This window comes from Macrosteles quadrilineatus, unplaced genomic scaffold (assembly GCF_028750875.1).
Source record: "Macrosteles quadrilineatus isolate MER2022 unplaced genomic scaffold, UCM_ALF_1.0 Scaffold_1__1_contigs__length_201487025, whole genome shotgun sequence".
Classification (NCBI taxonomy): domain Eukaryota; kingdom Metazoa; phylum Arthropoda; class Insecta; order Hemiptera; family Cicadellidae; genus Macrosteles; species Macrosteles quadrilineatus.
Window position 1 is genome coordinate 9,968,225 of NW_026542594.1, and position 24,582 is coordinate 9,992,806.

Sequence of the window (24,582 nt, forward strand, 5' to 3'; positions counted from 1 at the left end):
TTAAGAAAGGAAATAGAAATTTAATTGAAAACTATCCCCCTGTCTCACTATTACCTGTGTTTTCTAAAATAATTGAAAAGGTGGTACACACACAACTACAAGAATATTTAGAATCAAACAGATTAATTACAAACAGTCAGCATGGTTTTAGGAAGTCACACTCAACAAACTCAGCACTAATATCACTAACAGATGATATATATAAGGCCATGGATGGATCACAGTCGACTCATGCAGTTTGCTGTGATCTATCAAAGGCTTTCAACAGTGTAGACCATGCAGTCCTTTTAAAAAAATTAACTAAATATGGGATCAGAGGGTCGAGTTGGAAGTGGTTTGAATCATACCTAACAGGAAGAAGGCAAAAAATATCAATAATAATAGAAAACAATAAATATGAATCTGAGTATGACACAGTTGTAACAGGAGTGCCACAAGGCTCAATTTTAGGCCCAGTTTTATTTACTATATACACCAACGACCTCCCAGAGAATGTAAATGCCAAAATAATCATGTTTGCTGATGACACTACAGCACTCATAAAAGGAAAGCATTTATTAGATATAAAGGAGAACGCAGAGGCTACGATACAAGATCTAGAGCATTGGTTTGTTATTAATTGCCTTCATTTAAATACTAGTAAGACGAGTTTAGTTCATTTTAGAAACTTACAGAGTAGGGAAGGAGAGTTGAAGCTAAGAATTAGTGGTAATGATGTGAAATGCCAGAGTTCAGTAAAGTTATTATGTGTTGTGTGTGACCAGAACTTAAATTGGCGGGAACATACGACACAGCTATGCAACAAGTTAAATAGTATATGTCACAACATGAGCTGTCTAACTCATTGCACAAGTATTGAAACTAAAATGACACTCTACTACGGATATTTTTATTCATTAATAAAATATGGGATAGTGTTATGGGGTAATACTGAATTTTCTAAAGAAGTACTAACAGCACAAAAGAAAATCTTGAGAATAATGACTTTAACATGGCCAGGTTCTACATGCAAAAATCTATTTAGAAATTTGAAAATCCTTACAGTACCAAGTATTTATATTTATGAAACTTTAAACCACGTAAAGAACAACCTAACATGGTACTCAACTGAGAAAACCCAACACCATTACAACACAAGAAATAAAAATTTACTGGTTTATCCACACCACTCTACCACTGCTCTAGAAAAAGGTATTTATTACATGGGAATGAAACTTTTTAACAAATTACCAAACAACATGAAAGAAGCGTCTCAGAAAGATTTTTCAGAGAATGTTAAAAGATTATTGATCAGAAAGGCCTACTACAAAGTTCAAGATTTCTTGAATGATACTGAAATATAATCTAGTGGTTCTAGTCATTTAGTATTAGTTTTGTTGTTTTATATTATCTACTTTCATATGTTTATCACATTCAAACACTTACGGGAATTATTTGTTTTTGTCAAAAACCTTATTATTGTTCATATATTTATTCTCTGTTAATTTTTTGTTACCATTTTGTTACCGATAGATTTGCAAATTTTATACCTTGTTATGTTTGAATATGTTCATGTTGTATTGTAGCACTAAATTTAAGACTGTGATCAACATCTTAGGAACCAATTTATGTTTTAGAATAATTAAGGACTGAGAATCAATTTTTAAGAGACAAGACGAAGCACCTGTACATGTGATTTTCACAAATTTGTATGTTATGTGCAAATAAATTATCATTATCATTATCATTACCATCCGCCTGCATGCCATGAGGGACCACTTGCCACGTTCAATAACTTTTTGAAGATGTGGTCCCCAGTGAAGTAATCTGTCCAAAATTACACCTAGATACTTCACCTGATTCTGCAGCTCTATTTCAGTACCCTGCAGTCTTAGTGGGCCAATCCCATCCAGTTTCCTCCTTCTTGTGAAGGGTACCATTACAACTTTCCTGGGATTAATAGAGAGCCCAACTTCCTGACACCAACGATCCACCACCCTTAAAGCTCTATTCATAAGGTCAGTTATGGTTCCGTGGAATTTTCCAACCACAAGGATTGCAACATCATCAGCGTAACCTGAGGCAAAAACCCCACTTTCATTGAGGGTCCTTACAAGGTCATCTGCTACCAAATTCCAGAGGAGAGGAGAAAGAACCTTACCTTGGGGGCAACCTCGAGTAGTTCTTGACAACTTCTTCGAACTTTTGTACAATATTGACTGGGTTAACCTGTTGTGTCAAAACAATTTATCTGCTGAAGACCGGTTCGACCTATTCTTTTCTAAAATGATTGGGATTTTTAATCAAGCTTGCCCACTTAAATCTTCAAAAAAAAGAAGAAACCATCGAGCTCCACAAAAACCAAGGAATGGTATTCTCCTGAGTTAACTCGGTTGAAGTAGGAAGTTATGGCTTACCGTACAATTTACATGAACATTCAAACTCAAACTTCTTTTGAGGCTTACAAACGCATTAGGAGCCAATACAAAATTCATGTAAATCAAGCTAAGCGGAACGCTAATGCTGCATATATTAAAAACTCAAGCAACAAATGCCAAGCCGCCTGGACATTAATTCGGAGGGTATCAGCACAGAAGAAACCGGAGTGTGATGCTTCAATCACTGCCGAAGATATCAACTACTTCTTCATTCAATCTGTCAAGGAGGCGAGGAACAACATCCAGCCATCGCCTGTGGCACCAGCAGTTTTTCTTCAACATGTGAGAAGGCCCAGCTCCGACTTCAAGTGGTAAATGGTGACCAGTGAAAGTGTGCTCAGAGTTGTTTCGGAAATGAAAGTTTCAAAAAGTAAAGATGTGTACGGGCTTTCAACAAGTGTTATAAAGCATGTAATACAAGCAATCTTGACGCCACTTGTTATTTGCATCAATTGTTGTCTTGCTGAGGGTAGCTTTCCAAATTCCCAAAAAATTCTAGAGTTGTCCCAATTTTCAAGAAAGGTGATAAGTCTCAAATGAAAAATTACCGCCCAATATCTTTAGTCCCTGTCATAGGAAAAATTATAGAGGCGGTAGTGAAAACTCAGATATGTAAATTTTTAGATATCCATAGATTATTGTCTGATTCCCAATTTGGTTTCCGTAAAGGGTTGTCTACTACTGATGCCCTAGAAGAAATGATCTCAGAGATCCTTTTGGCTTTTGAAAACGGAAGTCTTGCCCAGATCAATGCCTGTGATCTGAGCAAGGCTTACGATTGTGTTGATCACCAAATTCTTTTAAATAAGCTTAATCACTATGGCATCGGTGGTGTTCAACTCAAGTTCTTTGAATCATATCTGATTGGGAGAAGTCAATATGTTGATGCAGGTGGTAATGTGTCAAATTGTTCTGAAGTGAACACCGGAGTGCCACAGGGTTCAGTGATTGGACCACTACTTTTTATTCTGGTAATTAATGATATTGCTAGCAATATAACCAACTCATCAACTATTATATTTGCTGATGATACTAGTTTTTTAAGTGTCCATTCAGATTATGACCATCTCAAATCAACAATTGAACAAACTCTAGATAAAGCTAAGATGTGATTCAGCTCAAATAACCTTCTTTTAAACCTAGAAAAAACTCAAAATCTTCTTTGTACTCTAAGGGCCAACAACCAGAATCAGAAAACCGCTTAAATTAGTCTCACAGTACCTTATTGCATCATCCACCGTCATTACATAGCTTTGATCACCAACATTACCCCACCGTCAGTTACACATAACGCTACAACGCAAATCCCGAACATCAAAATTAAACAGCAAATTCTGTTTACTAAGTTAAGATTACAAAATAAATAAATTATGATAGGCTATCTAATAATAATATGTTTACAATCAAATAAAAACATAAATAAAAAAATCTATCATTAATAATAATTTAAATCCAGCCAGGCGGTAAAATTCCGGTTGGTAAAAATCTGGGGGTAAAATTCCAGGGGTAAAAATCCGGCCTGTACATCTTCAGTTGTCTAAACGCTAGTTATATGGACAGGGGGTAAAATTCCAGTTCTTATTGATAATCAAATTAATCACTCTCTGTCTATTTTCATTAGACTTCCGAATCCGCGGGGGTAAAATAGCGCCCGCGAACAAACTTTTGAGCGCTCAGGTTACTACGTCAGCTTTGACCAGGGGGATAAAATTCCGGCGACCCGATTATTGGTATTGGCGACTGAAGTAGGCCATTAGTGGTAGAATGAGACAAGACAGCATTTTCGATTTTGATTGGTCAAGATAGTCCATGTGGACTTGATGGTCTGCTGTCAAAAAGAGCAAGTATTGCAGACTGTCTTCTGTCTCTCTATCTTTGACGAGCGGATGCAAAGTTGCAGTAACTATCAAAGCCGTGGGAGAGGATGTTTGTTCAGTGTATTTTGAACGGATGTTGGTTTTGTTTTCAGTTCTAAGAACTGAGGTTCTGTTACTTTGTTTTGATTTGGATTTTGGCTGGATATTTTGACATCAAATGTTACCCACATTTCGTCTAATTTTTCATGATTAAACTTGTCAAAAGGGTACTAATATTTTATAAAGAATTTAAAAGTAGGCTATGTTTGTCTCTTGTTTACAATCTGACTGTGTCCACATTTCAACTATTATGAATAAACACTAGGGTGAAGAAGCCCTGAAGGAAATTACCCTTTTAGCTACCATTCATAATTCCGCTTGATCATAAGCTTTACAATGACATCTCAATCGTAAAAATCGGTTATGTAGGTCCGCTGAAAAAAGGATGTTACAGAGAAAACCCTTTTTGTATTAGGTATCCCATCCTTGTCGCCAGTTGAACTATATTAGGGGAGTTGGGGTAGGTTCTTGTGAATAATAACACAAGTTACATTTTACTGCTCGAGGGCCGCATGGATACATAAGTGTTTACCTGACTAAGACTTGGTGTGGACTGATGTGAGAGGAGAGGGGATTTAGGTAGCGTATGAAAAGGTGGCGTCAGGGCCGCGTTAAGGGTCAGTGGCGCCCTGGGCAAACTCAAAGCAGCGCCCCCCCCCCCTTATATATACATATATATAAAACTATAAAGGTTTTTACCACAGCATTGTAGAGAGGGGAAGAGGGAAGGGGGGTTGACTCATCAGTTCGCCGAAATTAACTGCAGGTGGGTTGGGGGTTGGGGTGAGTGCAATAAACTTGACAGTAGTTGCTATGCGAATGCCTCTTGCCCCGCGCCAATAGCTTAATGCACGCAGTGATTTGATTAATTGTTCAGTACAATACAGTGTGCAGTTCATTGTATTACACACGTATTGAATGAGATTCCACTAAGGAGTGTATGTTTTTTCCATGGTTCTACTATAGGCCATGAGGTGTTGGGGAAAAATATGGCATATATATATTTATACATTAGCGTGTTTTTTTACCAGTTTTGTTTCGGGAGGGACTTTACAATTCCGTATCAATGGAAATACTGGTTAATACATTTCACTTCCTTTAAAACTGTTTCTTGAGATTGTTTTCTTTGAGCCAACCGCTTGCGGCTCTCGGCTGCACTAGGTTTTTTATGCATTTTTCACTGTTTTATAGGCCTACTTACTTGTATCAACACTTCTCTATTTATTTATTACTGGTTCACTAACTGCAGTGTGAGTGTCAACACTGACTAGTGACTGTCACAGTTTAGGTTGTGTTGTGACTGATTTGACGACTGTGCAGCAGGCACAACACGAACACAACCTACTGACTACTGAGGGAGGAGTACTACTGTACTCGCACTGGACTGGCGCCGCGCGGTAGTTGGTAGTTGTGTTGGGACTTGTGGGGATGGGGGTGGGACTGTGAGGGAGAGGAGGGGCGCACGTCAACCGTAGGCCTGTAGACTACAGCTGCCCTACATGCTATTCCCGTAATTTGCTGACGTCACCCAAAAACAAAAAATCAGCTGATGTATTGCCATATAAGTATATATTTGTTTTGATTTAATTGTTATTGTTTTACTATTTTTCTAAATGGTAAAATAGTGTTTGCAATCTGAGTGACGTCAGCATATGATGGGAATAGCACACCTACTATGTACCTAGTATGTATTTTCCTTCCACCATGCAGGCCTCCCTGCCTCTGATAGTATAGTGAGTGAGTGCGCCCGGTTCACACTGCTTCCTGCCTTTCCCTGACTACACGAGGTATAACCTGAAGGTCGAGTTTTCAATTTAGTTGTATTTATTTACTTTTGCAATAAGGGAAAATCACTTAACTAGAAGTTGAAATCAGCCATTTTATTTTTGAAACCCCGGCTGATAAAACCCTATTTTTCATAGTGTGCGGGCGGTGGTTCAGGGTGCCCCTCGGGCGCCCCCCAACCACCGGCGCCCCTGGGCATATGCCCAGTCTGCCCGTTTATAAAAGTGGGCCTGGGTGGCGTGATATGACGTCATAGGATTAACCAAGAGCTCCTTTTCATCACCTGATTGATTATACATATTGCCAAGACAAACCAATACCAATGTAATATATTACATGTACGTGTAAGATAGAATGTACTCTGTATTGATTTGTTTTCAAATGAATAATATAAATTCCATTCTTTTAGCACTTGTACTCATGATCGGTTTTCTCTTTTAGAGCCACCTCATTAGCAAAAAGGATAAAACAAAAGATGAAAAGAGTGCTGAAGAATGTACCGACCAAGTAACAAAGCCTGACAGTGCCATCAACAATCCAGTTAAAACTGTTGAGAGTCATCCTCTCAACATTGAGGGGAAACCTTTACTGTCTTCAAATACACCTCCTCCTTTCCAGAATCACCTCAAGAAACCCGACAGACTTGAACTGATGCAAACAAAGTAAGTTGTGTTTCCTGTCTGATTTAAACCTTAAAAAAAAACTTCTTGATCAGCATCGTACGTGTTATTAACCCTTTGCCCTCGAATGGCCAGCAGCGCTGGCCTCAGCTGTTTCTGAGTCAGCTTGTCATTGTTTACGCAGCGCCGTGCCTCTCAGGTTGTACGGCCAACACTACTGGCCATTGTAGTTTCTCTGTTAGGTTGGTCACCATTCTGCCAACCCAGCTACACTAGCTTGTATCAAGTATTTTGTTTTGGTCAATTATGGTAAGGACTAACTTTTACACATTGAAACTAAAAATAAATTAAAATAAAGTCTAATATAAAAAAAAACATTATTTGTATTTCTTCTACTTGGTTGTGTTCTATAACTTTTCTATGTTTCCATTGTTTGCAAATCAGCTCTTTCAATGATTGCTCAAGAAATGTAGCACAGTGTTAGTTAAGTTTAATTTTAGTGTATCAAATTGTCTAGAATTTCTTGCTTTTTTCCATTGTAATAATAACACCAACCCAAGTATCGTCTACAGATGCAATACGCCAAAGAATATTGTCTACGTACAACACACCTAAGTACAATCTCCAAGATGTGGTAAAAAGGCAGAAACCAACCCATACAATATATACAGGGTGGCTGAAAAGTAACTTGCACCCCCCTTAACTTTTCAACCATTTGAGATATTTGAAATTGGTTGGCGGCAACTTGTTTGGAAATGAAGAGCTAAAATAATTATGGTCAGGTTTGAAAACTTTGCCCTTAGGGGTATCGGGGGTAGCGGGTAGCTCAAAGCTTTCAAATAGCAAGTATAGTCGAGTTTGGTTGTGACGCAAAATTCTAGGGGGGAATAAACTGGGCAGACGCCCAGTTGGAGCTATATCATCCCAGCCTTCATAAAAGTGTTTTGGAGAATTTTGCCTAACTTTTAAAATGACTCTGTAGGGCCGACGAGTATTCTATCTTAGCCAATTTGATATAACTACTCGTATTAAACCTTAAACTATTTGGCTAAAGATGTTGGTAAATAATATAAAATCGAATATAGTATAAAAAGCAATTCCTACAGAGTCGTCAGGCCTAATTAATATAATCGAATGGAGAATTTATCGTGGGATAATTTAAAATAGATTTAATATTAATATTCGTAGCTGTTTGATTGTTCAAACCAGCTGCTCCCAAGACTTGATTCTTTCACCCGCCAAAGAAGGGGTTTAGAACTTAGACGACAAGTCTCGAGGTATTAAAACGGTGAAAACGAGATATAATTTAGACGTGATAATTATTTGTTAAGCGAACGGAGAAATCGTAATTTCGAAACTAATTAATCAAAATTAAATAAACGATAGCCACCGCTAGTCACTGGCAGGCAGGAACTGGCGGGTCAGGACTCAAGTTAAGTTATTAAATTTAGACAATTCGAATCGGGACTTTAATACAGCGAATATGAATAATAGATTAAGAATTGCATGAAATGAAAATAACGTAAAACGTGAAAAGGGCCTAACTAGTACGCTAGCTAACCTTCGTAGTAAAATCGTAAAATCGTCGTATTCGTAGTTCGTAAAGAGGCTTCTAGTGAGCTAGCCGGTGGTCAAACAGCGAATAAATCTTGTCCGGCTCAAATCCCGATTTCCTCGGCCGCGGCTTAAGTGCTCCGGTGGTGATTTTGGAAACTAGCCAACAGCTGATCGGGGATTCGGTCTAGTTATCGTCTGTCATCGTCAATCAACAAACACCAGTTTGAGGTGTCGTCGTCGTCAGTGATAAATATCTGTAAAATTGGCCGGTTTAGCTTTATTTGGCAAAGTGGAGTGCTAATATGGATAAATATATATGGTGAACGTGTGTATGAACTTCACTGTGATTAAAAAGAGGCCTACGTTCTTTGGCCCATAGCCCAAGCTATGGCCAACACATAGGCCTAGGAGTAGGCTATTATGGATTAAAATTGGGTAAGTTCTGGTGTTAATTTATTCGCAGCACGTTTTTACCCCCCTTAAAATTTGGTACCTTACATGGTATCATTTTACAGGTCTTGACGAAACATAACAAATAACATAAAGAAAATAGAAATCAGACCATTAATAACAAAATGGCAGCTAAAAATGTCCGATTTCTATTTTCTTTATGTTAAATGTAATGTTTCGTCAAGACCTACAAAATTATACCAAACTCGACTATCGCTACCCCTAAGGGCAAAACAATTCTAAGTTCAATTCCTTTGATATGAGTCATCTCCCAAGATTCTTCTACTCATCATACGCACAAATTGCACGGTAAAATAATTGATTTCAACATTCTGAGACGTAACTAAAAAGTCTTAATTATTATAGGTAATGTTATTTCTGCTTTTATATAGTATACAGTACATTGCAGAATTGACTGGCAAATAAGTAATCCAAAATAATGTAATATTGCTTACTGGCTTGATGATGAATCACGATCAGCTGTATTGAAGTAAACAAAAATCAGTAGGAAATGCCTTTTAATGCTATTCTTATGGAGAACATTTTACGTTATATCTAATTTTGAGTTAAATGATGGGAATTTCATTATTTTTCCCGCTGTCACGGGATCGAGACCTTTAATTTGAGCCCTCTCCCGTCGTTCTACGACTTCCGAGTCCCCCACAATTTTGACGCAAAGAATCGGCTTACGTAATTAAAAAAATGAGTGCTATAACTTTAAAAAATCACAAAATCTTAGAAGGTTACGTCAGAGTAAAACTAGGTAGTATCTGGAATTCAAATGGTCGTTTCGAGATTACAATTTAAAAATTCTTTGATGGAATAAAATGGGTTTCTTATCAACAAGTCTTTTAGTAGGCTTTTGAATCTGTTTGTATTATTTTTTTTTTTTAAGTGAAATCGGTAATTTTTGAAGAAATTTTAAGCCTGCATATGAAGGTTTTTTGGTATAGAATTCTAAATTATGTCTAGGAAGGTTAATTTGAAAGCGTGTGTTATATTTATAGCCCAGTCAATAAATGTTTTTTATCGCAACTAAATGGTGGAAAGCTGGATTTTTTATATGTGATAGAACCACATGAGAGGTGTATTTTCCCAAAAGTCCCCACTTCTACCCCTTGAGCTTTCCCCCCCACCCCCCTCCAAACATAGAAATTGCAGTGATTTACTTAATTGATCATAATTCGAATGTTATGTAAGCTATCGAGCTGCAATTTGTTTTATTTTATTTCTGATTAGTTTTCCTACAACTTTTGTATTTATAATATTTTTCTAAAACCAATACTTAGGGAGATATAAAATTTAAACTTCGTTAAAAGCTTTGTTTCAGAGTGCAAAATCTTGTTTTTCTCTATGTATACTTTTAAATATAAATAATACGCAAATATGGTTCGAACAAAAGTTTTAGTACGTTTTTCAAGGTTTACAAATATATTATTGGTTAGTCATCTAGGTGACCGGGTGAAGAGCTGAGCGTCGGCAAAGTGAGCGCGTGCGCGCTAGTTGAACACCTCTGCGCTGCGTCATCGCATCTAGCCCAGCCAATAAACGCACCAACTGCCTTTTTCGTCGTTAAATAGTGGAAAGCTGAGTTTGTTATATGTGATAGAACCACTTAAGACGTGTATTTTGCAAAAAGTTCCTGAATCTCCCCCCCCCCCACCCCCTCCAAACCTGGAAATCTCAGTTGTTAACTTTACTCGATATAATTCAAATTCTACGCATGCCATCGTAGTGAAATTTGGTTTAGTATTATTTATAATTAGTTTATCTACAACTGTTGTACTAAAGATTTCTTATAAAACTATAGCCAAAGAGAAATAACGTTTAACTTTTTTTTTTATGTTTATGTTTATGAGTACACAATTTTGTTTTACCCTCTATATATTGTTTTTCAAATAAAATACGCAAAATGTTACAAACAAAAATTTTAGTATGTTTCTTAAGGTTTATAAATATATATTTGATTAGTCATCAGCATCCGCGCAGCCCCGCCCGTCGATACATAGCCTAATAAGGACCGGCACCGCTAAGTTCTCAACTGTTTTATATAAATCCTAAGACTTCCTCATTTGTAGCCTACATTACTACCAAAACAATCTGTTTCCAAGCTAAACCGTGACTAAATGAATCACCTCACGGTCAGTAAAAATTTTTCGTCGACTCACTAATCCTTTATACAAACTGCGTCCTATCGTTGATATGTCCCTCTCTCCACGCTTCCCGCTAGCAAATAAAATATGGCTGCTCTGCCATGAGTTGTAAGCCTGTGTTAAAATAATATCACGAACAACGTAGAAAACTGTCGGTAGTATTTATAAGCCATTTTAACCATGGTAAGGAACACAAATTAAAACCAGTCAATGTTAAAATTAACTTTTTTATTAAGTCTATATAGAGGAGATTTTAAAACACTTAATAAGCGCCTCCATCTTTATTAGCGATGTTAAACGTTTGCATAATGTCTACCAAAAACCAATAAAGAACTATTATGCTGACTAATCTTTTAGATAACATGAAAACAATAAAATATTAGAGAACAGAACCTCACCAAGAGTCACAGTATAGAGTCTCTAAAAATGATTGATCTGGACCACGTATTAGTGCCGTAAAGCAGATTCGTAATACATTGCTGCCAATTTTTACGAAAAAACCTCAATTTGATTGACACATCTACACAATATGTTAAGAAATTTGAATAATCTGCCTGTATGTATCCCGTAAATAGTCTTGCCTGCATGTATGGGGACACAAATAGTTTTTTACTTACTTATTTATACATTTTGGATATATGCCTTATTACATTAATTAATTGGAAAGTAAATACAGTAAAAGAAAATACGTCTAATAGTCTAACACTTAAAACATAAATTTACACTTATAATGTTACTGACAATACTGTAAATATACATAAAAGATGGTAAGTGGTCGTCGATTTCGATTCGACACTCCAATCATCCTCAGACCCTTAGGCGAATTGGATCATCTCATCATTGGGTTCAGTATGTTTCTTACCCAGCTTTATGTAATGTAATATTGTATCCATGTATATTATTGTCAATAGGTTTAGCCATTGACAGAAATAATTAAATAAATTATTATTTTAAATGATAAGCGAGTTAAAACCAACAATAAATTTAAGAAATGTACAAATGATTAGGTTTCATCTAATTAGTATTTTTTTCAGTTTACTATTTAGATCTTTACTGACCGCGAGGCGCAGTTAGTATAAATCTAGCGGGGAACAAAGCGAGTCCCATTGGTGGTAGATAATGGAAAGCACATTGTAACGTAAGGAAGAGCAAAGAGTATGTTTATAGTGATTTTTATAAAGTGTTTATTAGGCCTAGTGTTCTATACCTCAATCTATCAAACTTCCGTTGGTCAAATATGAAGAAATCAAGTATTAAAAGTATTGCAAGTATAACAAGTAAGTAGGTAGAGATTAATTTACCTGAACCAAAACTGGTTATACAAATATTATTGGGTTCCATCTAAATAATAATTGTTTTTACTGTTAACGGTTAAGCTTGGATACAGATTGTTTTGGTAGTAAACTAAAAAGTACAAGGCCATAGCATTTGTATAAAACCTTTGAGAACTTAGCGATGTCGGTGCCTATGACGCGACGCATCGACGGGCGGTGCTGTGCTGCGCGGAAGCCTGCACCCGGTGTCTTTGCCGACAATGCCGACGCCCCACACTACATCAGTTTTTTTCAGATGACTAATCAAATATATATTTATTAACCTTAAGAAACATACTAAAGTTTTTGTTTGAAACATTTTGCGTATTTTATTTGGGAAAAAATATATAGAGGGTAAAACAAAATTGTGTACTCTTAAACATAAACATTGTAAAAAAAGTTTAAATGTTATATCTCTGTGGATATAGTTTTATAAGAAAATCTTTAGTACAACAGTTGTAGATAAACTAATTATAAAAAATACAAACCAAATTTCACTACGATGGCATGCGTAGAATTTGAATTATATCCAGTACAGTGAGCGACTGTAATTTCCAGGTTTTGAGGGGGTTTTGGGGGGGGGGGTTGGGGTGGGGAGAATCGGGAACTTTTAGAAAATACACGTCTTAAGTGGTTCCATCACATATAACAATCTCAGCTTTCCACTATTTAACAACGAAAAAGGCAGTTGGTGCGTTTATTGGCTGGGCTAGATGCGATGACGCAGCGCAGAGGTGTTCAACTAGCGCGCACACGCTCACTTTGCCGACGCTCAGCTCTTCACCCGGTCACCTAGATGACTAACCAATAATATATTTGTAAACCTTGAAAAACGTACTAAAACTTTTGTTTGAACCATATTTGCGTATTATTTATATTTAAAAGTATACATAGAGAAAAACAAGATTTTGCACTCTGAAACAAAGCTTTTAACGAAGTTTAAATTTTATATCTCCCTAAGTATTGGTTTTAGAAAAATATTATAAATACAAAAGTTGTAGTAAAACTAATCAGAAATAAAATAAAACAAATTGCAGCTCGATAGCTTACGTAACATTCGAATTATGATCAATTAAGTAAATCACTGCAATTTCTATGTTTGGAGGGGGGTGGGGGGGAAAGCTCAAGGGGTAGAAGTGGGGACTTTTGGGAAAATACACCTCTCATGTGGTTCTATCACATATAAAAAATCCAGCTTTTCACCATTTAGTTGCGAAAAAGGCTGTTTTATTGCATTCATTGACTGGGCTATTACTTGCAGTGGATAATAAATGAAATTGTTTTGCATAAATTATTGTCTCATAAATATACAAACTGTAAACTGTTAATACACCCAATTCAGGAAAGATATTTTTAACTGAATCTGTTCTTTTTAATTTCATGATCACTCTAATAGCTTTTTCTTGTTTTATAAGTATTTTATCCAAATTTGCCTTAGTTGTTGCAGATTATCCTAAGAGTTTCCAAGTTGCAAACCTTGGACATCAGCCGCAAGGCATGAATGCCAGATGATAATTTATTTACTACATAGTTTATGTGATAATCCCAAGATAGATTTTCATCAATAACCAGTCCCAGAAACTTTGTTTGGTTTACCTGATCAATTTTGTCTGTTTTTATAAAAATATTAGGTTCAAATGCTGTTATTGATTGTTTAGTTGAAAAGGATATTAGATTTGATTTTGTTGTGCTGATAAGCAGATTTCTTTCATCCAAAAACTTTTTTATAGAGAGGAGACTCCTGTTTGAGGATTTTTCAATAATTAAATTGGATTTTCCTAAAAACAAAACATTAGAGTCATCAGCATACAGACACATAGATCCATCACTGACCGGGATCATCTCTGGTAACCCCTTAACACGTTCGCTGCTGACAGCTAGATGCCGGGACGGCGCCAGGAGCTGAACTAACGCTTGTCGCTGCATAAACATTGCTGCCGACACACTGATTTACAGTAAAAACAACAGTAGTTATACTGGATGGCAATGTTCTGCAATAAAACTGGCTTTGGACATAGTACCAAGCGATTCTGATAGATAGTAGCGTTACCCAGGTTGCAGTCGGTAAAGTAGTGTCGCTATCTAGCAGAAAAGAGGTGGGGACAAAGCCCTGTTCTAAACGACCCTGGTGGGGATTTTGGGAAACTATACTTTTTATTGTCAGAAAAGTACGTCCCCACGAGCTGCAAAGAAATATAGGACGCTCGTGACAAGCTGGCTGATCCATGGAAACGTTAAACAACAATGACACAGCGTTGTATATGTACAACGCTAGCTCCTGGCGCCGGGTAGGCACGTTGTAAAAATACAACGCCAGCAGCGAACGTGTTAATGTAACAGAGGAACAAAAGAGGCCCCAAGATTGATCCCTGATTGATCAAGATTGATCCAAGATTGATCATCCACTTCATGTGAAATATAGGGGTCAGTAGATTGCCAAGACACAAATTGGAAAAGTGGAAACTAAACTATTAAAAATGTTATTGAAATAGTAAACTATTCAAAACTAATAGGCATTGGCCTGCTCAAAACTATCTTTTTCTATAAACATACAATTAATCTGTAAATTTACAATTTAAATCATGGCAAGAACTGCATTTTTTTTAATAACTCACAGTTCTGAAGACTGCAGTACCGTTGAAGTAGGCCTAAACCCATTTGAACCACGAACACCCACTTCATAATAACATTTTCACACCATCATCACGCCTTTAAATTTAAATGACCACTATAACCGACAAAATGTAGTATGGCTACTTAATATTAATATTAATATTAAATCTGTATTAATATCACAAAACTGAATAAAAGTGTTCACTTATTAGTTCATAATATATTTCATACAACTACAACCCGTTTGCCGGTTGGTGTACAACATACAAGGGCGGCAGGAAGCGGGATGTAAACAAAGCTACACTAGCGCTCAGCACTCCCAGCGATAATATTGAGAATCAACAACCAGTGGGCCAGCTCAAATCGGCCTTCTGCTCCATATGCCAATGCATTGTTCCCTGATAGTCAAGCGCCGCCAGCTGGCGTTGCCTTGTCCATTACTTTCTTATGGTGGCTTGAAGGGCCCGAAATCCGTGGCCCTCCAATGTGTTACGAGATGATTGCATTGTATTTCAACAAAAGTTATGACCCGTTGAAAGTTCAAAATTAATATACATCACAGTTTATTGAATAATATCAACCAAATAACCTATTAAGAATTTAAAAATATACTTTAGTGTTCATTTTGGGTGGGCCCGGCCCACTTGGCCCTTATGGAAGTGCCGCCCTGAGCATTGTTTAAATGGAAAAAAGTGGTCATGCATTTGGAAAAGAAGAAATTTCTCTGTTATTATTTATCCAATCTTAACAAATAACGTATCTTTGAAAACTACATAAAATTTACTAACTTTTTTGTCTCTTGCAATTTTGTTTGTAAAGTTAACGGTTTTCGTGAAATTTGGCATCAAATATTTTAAATGGCTGCCATTTTGAAATGGTTAGTGATTTTTTTTTAAATATCAATGCTGTATCTTAAACCGTTTAGGAGTTATTAATTTTTATGTAAAAAACACATAAATACAGACAGACGGAAAACTAGGCACCACAGACCCATGTTCCTATGGTGAAATGTGTTTGTCTTGACCCAAGCAATAATGCTATATACATGTGTCCAGAGAGTTACGGGACAACCTGTATAAGACCCATACAGCTAGAAAATGGCTAGACTGTTTTCCTTCTTAGGCTTATTACTGTATTCTATTTTCGACATAGAGTCAATATATTACACAATCAATTTGTTTTCTAAATTGATATGTTATTTTGCGGCGCATTGAGCCATTGAGCCGAATGGGTTCACTAGTATTCTATAACCGTAAGTTATGAAAATAAGGTTATTGATATATTTTCATGTAAACAGTAGGACAATCACAATGTAGGTTATATTTTTTTGTATAAATTTGATGGCTTTTTGTTTGTATATAAATTCAAACTACTTAACAAGTGTTTGGATTAAGCAGTATCGTACATCTTTCTGTTGCGAAGCATGGGTACAGCAGCCAGTTTCAGAATAAAGGAAATTAAAGAGTTTCATTCGTGGCAAAAAGAGGTTTCAGTGTTTCTGTAGGTATAATACTAACTGTCTTCAAAAGTCTTCCCATTGACATATGGGTAGGTGATTTTAGATTAAGTTTAAGAGTGTTGTTGTAGTCAATTATGGCTAAATTCAAATCTCCTTTGGTGTCTGTCTTAAGTTTTTATCAACATTAATTTTAGCGTTTGTCAATGTAGCCCTTTCCATCATAACATTAGATCTGGAATAGTTGGGTGATGAAGTTACATGCCCCATCTGATAACGTTCTGTGAACAATACAAATTTGTGGCTATCAAATGGAGGACCATTATCTAAGTGAATTTTCTTTGGCATGCCGTGTGATTTAAATATTTGTAGTAAGCTTGCAGTAATTGTATCAGCATTGGTGGGATTCATTTTTCTAATTCAAACAAACTTATATTGGTAAAGATCACATTAAATAGGTTACACCTTATTTTTTACAAATTGAGCACTGTTTATAATCATTATAACTTGTGACTCTTTAGTGTACTGTCATAAATGTTGTATATTTTTTCCAGTCATAAATGTTGTATATTTTTTCCAGTCTTAAGCCAAATGGAAGTTCCTTGTCTTCACTGGGAGGACTGCCGCCCCTTGGTCTCCCACAAAATAACCAAAACAATAAATTCAGCATCAACAAAAGTGCCAAACCAGTAACACACGATATCAAAGCCCTTTTAGAGTTGGGATCTGGTAAGTCTGCATAAAGAAATATTTCTGACAATTTCTTGTAAATATAGACAGGATTTACCATAAGTACACAACATTAGGAATAGGTTTTATGGGTCTTATTCAAAAATAAAATCTATAATATAACTTAATAACATTTTGTTACAAAAACACCTTTTTTACCCAGTAATCTGTTGTATTTTTATTATAAATTTATACTTTAATTTTCAAACTGAAATTTAAAAAAAATCATCTAAACCTACCAAAGTACTACAAGTTCAGAGGGATAAAATGATTAATAGCTAAAAAGTCACAATTTTTAGTTGTACAGGCCAGGCGCACCCTGACAACTTGGTCTCCTTGGGCCTGGCCTGAAAAATATTATTTTAAAACTATTTACTATTCTATTTTTCTGAACTTGATTCTGCTTGATAGGGAACAACAAATTTCAAATAACACTTTTTTGATTTTTCCCCCTTGAAATTAATTGTTTTAGGGAATTTCCCATATAGGGAAAATGCTATTACTGTAGGTCTCATGGTAAGACCTGGACCAGGGACCGATTTAGATTTACTTTTTTGTTTTGAGGTCCCCAGAGGCCAAAAACACCATCCGTTCAAATTCATATATATTATATATATGTCCGTTAGCACGATAATTCGAACAAAAATCATCCAATTTTGATGAAATTTGGTATAAACCTACATTTATTCGAACGAGCTCGTGGAACCAGGTTGATCGAACCATGAGAATGAGGGTTTATAGGGGTTTTATGGGATAAAAATGAGGTTTTCCCATTTTTTACCCTAAAAACATAAAATTTTGGAATTTCTTTCCCAACCATTTTGTAGAGCTTAAAAAAAATAATTTAGTATATTGTAGCATTGTTGTAGGCTGAATGGTTACGGAGAAAATTCAAAAAAATTTAAATTTAAAATTCCAATCTTATTCTTATGGAGAAAATGAAAACTGTTGTAGTGTACTTTTTTATGGATATATATATTGATCAAACTTGGCAAATTTATTTATTTTGTCCTATATTATTGACGTTTGGTCAAAAAACACTGTTCACCTTCACCGTAGCAGCAAACCTAAGCACTCGTTAAATCTAATCCTATACTCTAATATGAGCAATGTTTGCTTGTATATATGTATGTATGTTTGCACAATGATCTCAAAAACGGCTTCGACGATTTTCTTCAAATGTTGTCTGGCCTAAAAACGAGTTTACTGCAGTTAGAACTGCCAGCAAAAATCTAATTATTGTACTTAGAAAAATGAAACTGAAAGTCACATTTTTTTAACATTAGTCTTATGGGTTGCTAAGTAAGCATGTTGGTTGAATTAGGTATTTACTCAAGGGAGGTACAAAAGAGCCTTCGATGACGTCAGCTGTCACATCTCCTCTTGAGGGAACACCATTACCGCAACGATACAGAATTCAATCATCGGCCTCGGTGGTGAAGTGGATAGCGTGTTGGGCTGATACTCCCAAGGTGCCGGGTTCGAATCCCGCTGGCAGCACTAACTTTTTGTCAACAATTTTTTTTCATATCAGGGGAAGTTTGGTTGGTTTGGTTAGGTTATGACAATTTAATTTTATAATTAAAAAATTATAAAATTTAATTTTAGGCATTTATAATTTTATTTTATGAACAAAACTATTTTTTAAATTAGTAAACCTTCAGTTGATTTTTTTCATTATCAGCACGTTTGGTTAGGTTATGACAGTTTAATTTAATAATTAAAACATTTTAAGATGAATTTTAGAATTTTTCTTAATTTTATAATTAACTAGGCCTAATAGTGAAGTAAAAATTACACGCTGTGCTCTCTACTTCAATGCTGTTAACGGAGGAATTTTGAGCTAAACTATGATGTCATCGTTGCCTCATTTGTACCTCCCTTAGTCAGACCCGTTGAATTAAATAACAAGGAAAAAGGTTTTTTTTTACAGAATTTATTTTATCAACACTTGGTCCAACATTTATTGCGGGTGGGGACTATAATGCTAAACACACACACTAGGGCTCGAGACTAGTAACTCCAAGAGGTAAAACTCTTTACAGAGCTAAAACAGAAATGAATTTGGATTGTGTATCTTCAGGTTTACCTACTTACTGGCCAACTGACTGAAATAAAATACCGGACCTACTGGAATTTGTTGTAGTTAAAGGTACACAATTGAATTACACGAATATCGAATCATCCCTTGATCTTTCTGCAGACCACTCCACTGTAATCATAACTTACAGCACTAGTATATGCTTGAAGGAAAAATCCCCGTCGTTGTGGAATAAGAATACAAACTGGGATTACTTTAGGACCCTTGTAAATAACAGTATTGATCTTAAAATCCCGTTACGGAATGAACATGATGTTGAAGAATCAATAAATGACTTTAACACTACCATACAGAAATCAGCCTGGGAAGCAACACCAAAATCTAAAATCTGTGTCTCAAAATCAAATAATTACTTAATCTATAATATTAAAACGAAACAGTGTTTTTTTATTTCACGATTTTGAATCAACCATTCGACGGATTTTCATGATTTTTGTGTTGAAAGAAAGATAATTTTGAGAACTAGGGAATGTCGAAGCCATAATTTTAGTTTAGGGCCCCAGTTTTTTAGAAATTCAGTTTTAATTTTGAAAAAGTCTAGCAGCCGACGCTAAGATTCTAAACTAGCTTTTGGCATAAAATAATTTGCTTAACATAACAGCTGTAAACATTCAGCTTTTGTGTCACAAATTCAGCATTTGGATAAAAATGTAAAGACATACTTAGGGTTGACTTATTTATACTATGTGTAATGCTAATCATTGATACGTTCAATTCTTCTGTAAGAGGATGACAGATTAATTAAATATACATAGTAAAATACTAGGATGTTCAAATTATTTTTTTAAAGCAATCTTTGTAATGTTCGATTTGTTTTAGAGCAATATAATTTGTTTTAACTAACAGCTGGTTAAATATAAACTATGGAACTATGAGGTTCTCTTATTTTGTCATTGATCATAGGAAATAAGTAAGATTAGTAGAGATAATTATACCACAGTTTTAACCAAAATTAATTAAACCACAGTACAAATCGAGGCTTTGTACACGAGTCTTAATAAAAAAAGGATAAATGCAAATTATTTTACTGCTACACTTTTCAAGGAAAGATTAGAAAAATAACAATGTTTACATGTTTTAATTCTTCATGGTAGCTTTTTGTTTACAATTAATGTTTGTCTGCTTTAACTTTGTTTGGATTAGGCCCGGAAATATTGATGTCATATAAAGAAGATAAAGCATAATCAGGAATCACGATTTTAAATTACCACCACAACCTCAGCCGGGTTTTATACAAAGATAAACAGATGGATGACATAGATTGAACACAACGTCAACATTGACCTAGGATACTGCAATTAGACAAACCATCCTTTTATGAAATCGTGTTCAGTTGTGGTTACGTTTGGGGGCGCCTATATCAGCGCCCCCAAACGTGAAAATATCCCTTTTATTTCAACTATGAATATATTGTAGTTTAAATGAACTAATATGGGAAATTACGATGTACATTTATTCAATGAGGGTGGGTAATTATCAAGGATAGAACTGATAACGGTATGGATAATAAACATTGACAATTACGTCATTAGCTTTACTAGCGTGTTTACTTTTTATATTCCTGCTACATGTGACCAGTTCTTTTTTTCAAATGAATGTTATTTGAACCAAACAGCTGTTTCAAAAGAAACTGTTATTGTTTTTGTTTTTCTTTGTTTACGCTTATTTATTTAGCAATTAATGCAGTGACATTGACATAAAGGATAGGTGTGACGATTAGTTTTGATGTTGGACACCAAAGTTAAATTATGTGTACTGTGAATTTTATTGGATACTATCGTTTTATTTTAGGTAGTTTCTATTCAGACCTACTGGAAATTGTGTATAGTAGTTGTAGTGATAATAATTATGGAAGAGGCAGGTATGCTATGGAAGGTGGTATCGTTGACTAGGTCTATACACTTCTCAATTGACTATTACCACAGACAATATAATACTTTACTCTCTCTACTGTAGGCTGCAAATCTCACTTCAACGCTTTTCACATCGTAGAAATTGCAGAATTGCTGTTTTATTGTAAAATTATCGGATTTAAAATGCATATCGTATAGGCCTATGATGGAATCAAAACATATTTGGTCACACAACATTTGTTTACAAGATGATTTTTCATATTAGAACTGCAAGAAACTTTGTCTTTATATGTATAAACTAGCTGATCTGAATTGTGCACGGTTTTAACTGACTACTGAATTCCCGTACGTAGGACGGGCTAACACCTCGTTTATATTGAGAAGAAAGTAGCAGAAAAACGTAGACTTCGGAGAATTTTGCAAAATTCACGTGACCCTCTTGACAAAACTCGTCTAAATCGTGCAGCTCAGAAATTAAAACGATGTTTAGTGGAACTGAAAAATACATGGTTTCACGATTTTACAAAAAATCTAACCCCAACTGAAGCAACCGAGTATTCTCTTTGGAAGTCTACTAAATATATTAAACGTCCAGTTTAACATGTACCTCCAATTCGGAAACTTGACCCCTGGGCTAAAACCCCTGAAGAAAAAGCTAAGGTTTTTGAAGATTACTTTTCTGAAGTATTTAAGCCTATTACTCCGAAACCCCCAATGACGAAAGTGAAATTTACGAATTTTTGGATGCACCAAATCAGTTGTCTCTGGCTATAAAATCTTGCACTCCTTCAGAGGTTTCAAGAATAATTTTTAAGGAAATTAACCCCGTGAAAAGTCCTGGGTACGATCTCATCACTGGACAAATTTTAAAAGGAATATGTAAACAAAAGACTTGTAAGTTGTAACATGTGTTTGTAATAGCCATCTAACCACAGTATACTAGCAAATTACAAAATACAGTACAAAAGGAAAAACATCAGTTGTTACTATTGAGCAACTGAAGATTACTCGATACATTGTAGCAAAGGCTAGCAGTGCGGAGTGTGGGATCTGTTTATGACGATTAGGTATTAAGGTATCTGCAATCCTAAAATGCTATGGGAAGGGAAGGAAACAGATCTGCGACACAGGAAGTGGTGAAGGAAGTAGTAAACACGAGCTGTCCGGAGTGTGGGAACTGTTTATGACGATTAGATTAAGGTATCTGTAATCCTAAAATACTATGGGAAGGGAGGAAAACATGTCCGCAACGTAGGAAGTGGTGAAGGAAGTAGTCAAGGCAAGCTGTCCGGAGTGTGGGAACTGTTTATTATGACGATTATATTAAGGTATCTGCAATCCTAAAATGCTATGGGAAGGGAGGGAAACAGGTCCTCAACGTAGGAAATGGTGAAGGAAGTAGTAAAGGCGAGCAGTCCGGAGTGTGGGAACTGTTAATGACGATTAGATTAAGGTGTCTGCAATCTTATAATGCAATGGGAAGGGAGGGAAACAGGTCCGCGACGTAGGAAAAGATGAAGGAAGAAGTAAAGGTGAGCAGTCCAGAGTGTGGGAGCTGTTTATGACGATTAGATTACGGTATCTGCAATCCTAAAATGCTATGGCAAGGGGGGAAAACAGGTCCAAGATGTAGGAGGTGGTGAAGGAAGTAGTTAAGGCGAGCTGTCCGGAGTGTGGGAACTGTTTATGACGATTAGATTAAGGTATCTGCAATCTTAAAATGCTATGAGAAGGGAGGGAAACAGGTCCGCGTCGTAGGAAGAGGTGAAGGAAGTAGTAAAGGCCAGCAGTGTGGAGTGTGGAAACTGGAAACCGTTTGTAGCAGTTTAGGTTAATGTATCTGAAATCCTAAAATGCTATGAGAAGGGAAGGAAACAGGCCCACAACGTAGGAAGTGGTGAAGGAATTAGTAAAGGCTGGCATCACAGAGTGGGGGGACTGTCTGTGGCAATTACATTAATGTATCTGCAATCCTAAAATGCTATGGGAAGGGAGGAAAACAGAGCTACGACGTAGGAAGTGGTGAAGAAAGTAGTAAAGGCGAGCAGTGTGGAGTGTGGGAACTGGAAACCGTTTGTAGCAGTTAGATTAATGTATCTGCAATCCTTAAATGCTATGAGAAGGGAAGGAAACAGGCCCACGACGTAGGAAGTGGTGAAGGAAGTAGTAAAGGCTGGCATCACAGAGTGGGGGGACTGTCTGTGGCAATTACATTAATGTATCTGCAATCCTAAAATGCTATGGGAAGTGAGGAAAACAGAGCCTCGACGTAGGAAGTGGTGAAGAAAGTAGTAAAGGCGAGCAGTGTGGAGTTTGGGAATTGATTAATGTATCGGCAATACTAAGACTGCTTTCAGAGTAAACTAACGATATTCCCCGAGCAAAGCTCGGTACCCAGATACTGTTAGTTAAATTGGGAATAAATATGTCTTATTTATGGAAATATTTTAGTAAATATGTAATCAGACAAGTTGAAATTCGCTTAGTCTGTAGGTTTGCTGCGGCAGGGGGTATTTATTGTTACAGTATCTTGCAAATACAGACATGGCAACCAATTAACCCATAAGGCCCATGTTCAATTTTTGAAAGTTTAAATTTGTTGAGGGAAAGCCCTGTTGTCCGATTTGTACCATTTCAGATCTATACCTTCCCATTGTTGGTTACTATGTCTGTACCGAATTTCGTGCTGATCGCTTCAGCCGTTCAAGAGAAGTATTTTTAAAACAAAAGCAGGAGTGTAGTATAAGAGCTTCGCTCACCCCGCTAAATAAAGGCAAGAGATACAAAAACACGCTTGGCCATAATTTTTTTGCAAGGCTGAATTGCTCCAGTCGATTCTCAAAGACAAGAAATCAAATAAATAGGAAGTAGTAAATATTACATATTTACTAAAAACTAAAATATTTCCATAAATAAGACATATTTATTCCCAATTTAAATAACATTAGATTTAACGAGTGCTTAGGTTTGCTGCTACGAGGAATAAACAGGTAAACAGTGTTTTTATACCAAACGTCAATAGTATAGGATTAAATAAATAAATTTGCCAAATTTGATCAACATATATATCCATAAACAAGTAAACTACAACAGTTTTCATGAACATGAAGTTTAAATTTACACTTTTTTGAATTTTCTCCGTAACCATTAGGCATACAACAATGCTTCAATATACTAAATTATTTCTTTTATTATGCTCTACAAAATGGTTTGGAAAGAAATTCCAAAATTTTATGTTTTTAGGGTCAAAAATGGGAAAAACCCATTTTTACCTCATAAAACCCCCCATAAACCCCCGTTCCCTTGGTCCGATTGTACTAAGTAGATGGTTATTGTATTAATTAGATTTAAATCAACTACTGTAAGCGCACGACTTGTTTGCGCGTGGCCCCTCCACCGCCTCCACGGCCAGGAGGGGCCCCCACCACAGCCCGGTGCTTGGTGATCTGCTACTAGTCGCCCTAAAAATGTTGTCTATACTACTTCTACTCCCAGCGGATGCGTAAACCCAAGGCGTAAACCAACACACCATGCCTATTGATCTTATCATTTCCCTCGCTTCACTGTGAATTGTTTGCCCGTTTCACCATGATTGCCATGATATTAATCTAAGTTAGCC

The 24,582-nt window shown here is 36.1% G+C and overlaps 1 protein-coding gene across 2 annotated transcripts in view; it reads left to right on the forward strand.

Annotated features, from left to right (window-relative positions):
* Positions 1-24,582, forward strand: part of LOC129004245 (centrosomal protein 43-like) — a 91,535-nt gene that overhangs the window by 50,619 nt on the left and 16,334 nt on the right. For both annotated transcript variants that reach the window (XM_054432738.1, XM_054432746.1), the window contains exons 5-6: positions 6,560-6,780; positions 16,861-17,009. In XM_054432738.1, coding sequence (XP_054288713.1) covers positions 6,560-6,780; positions 16,861-17,009 — 370 coding nt within the window. The remainder of the gene's footprint in view (positions 1-6,559; positions 6,781-16,860; positions 17,010-24,582) is intronic.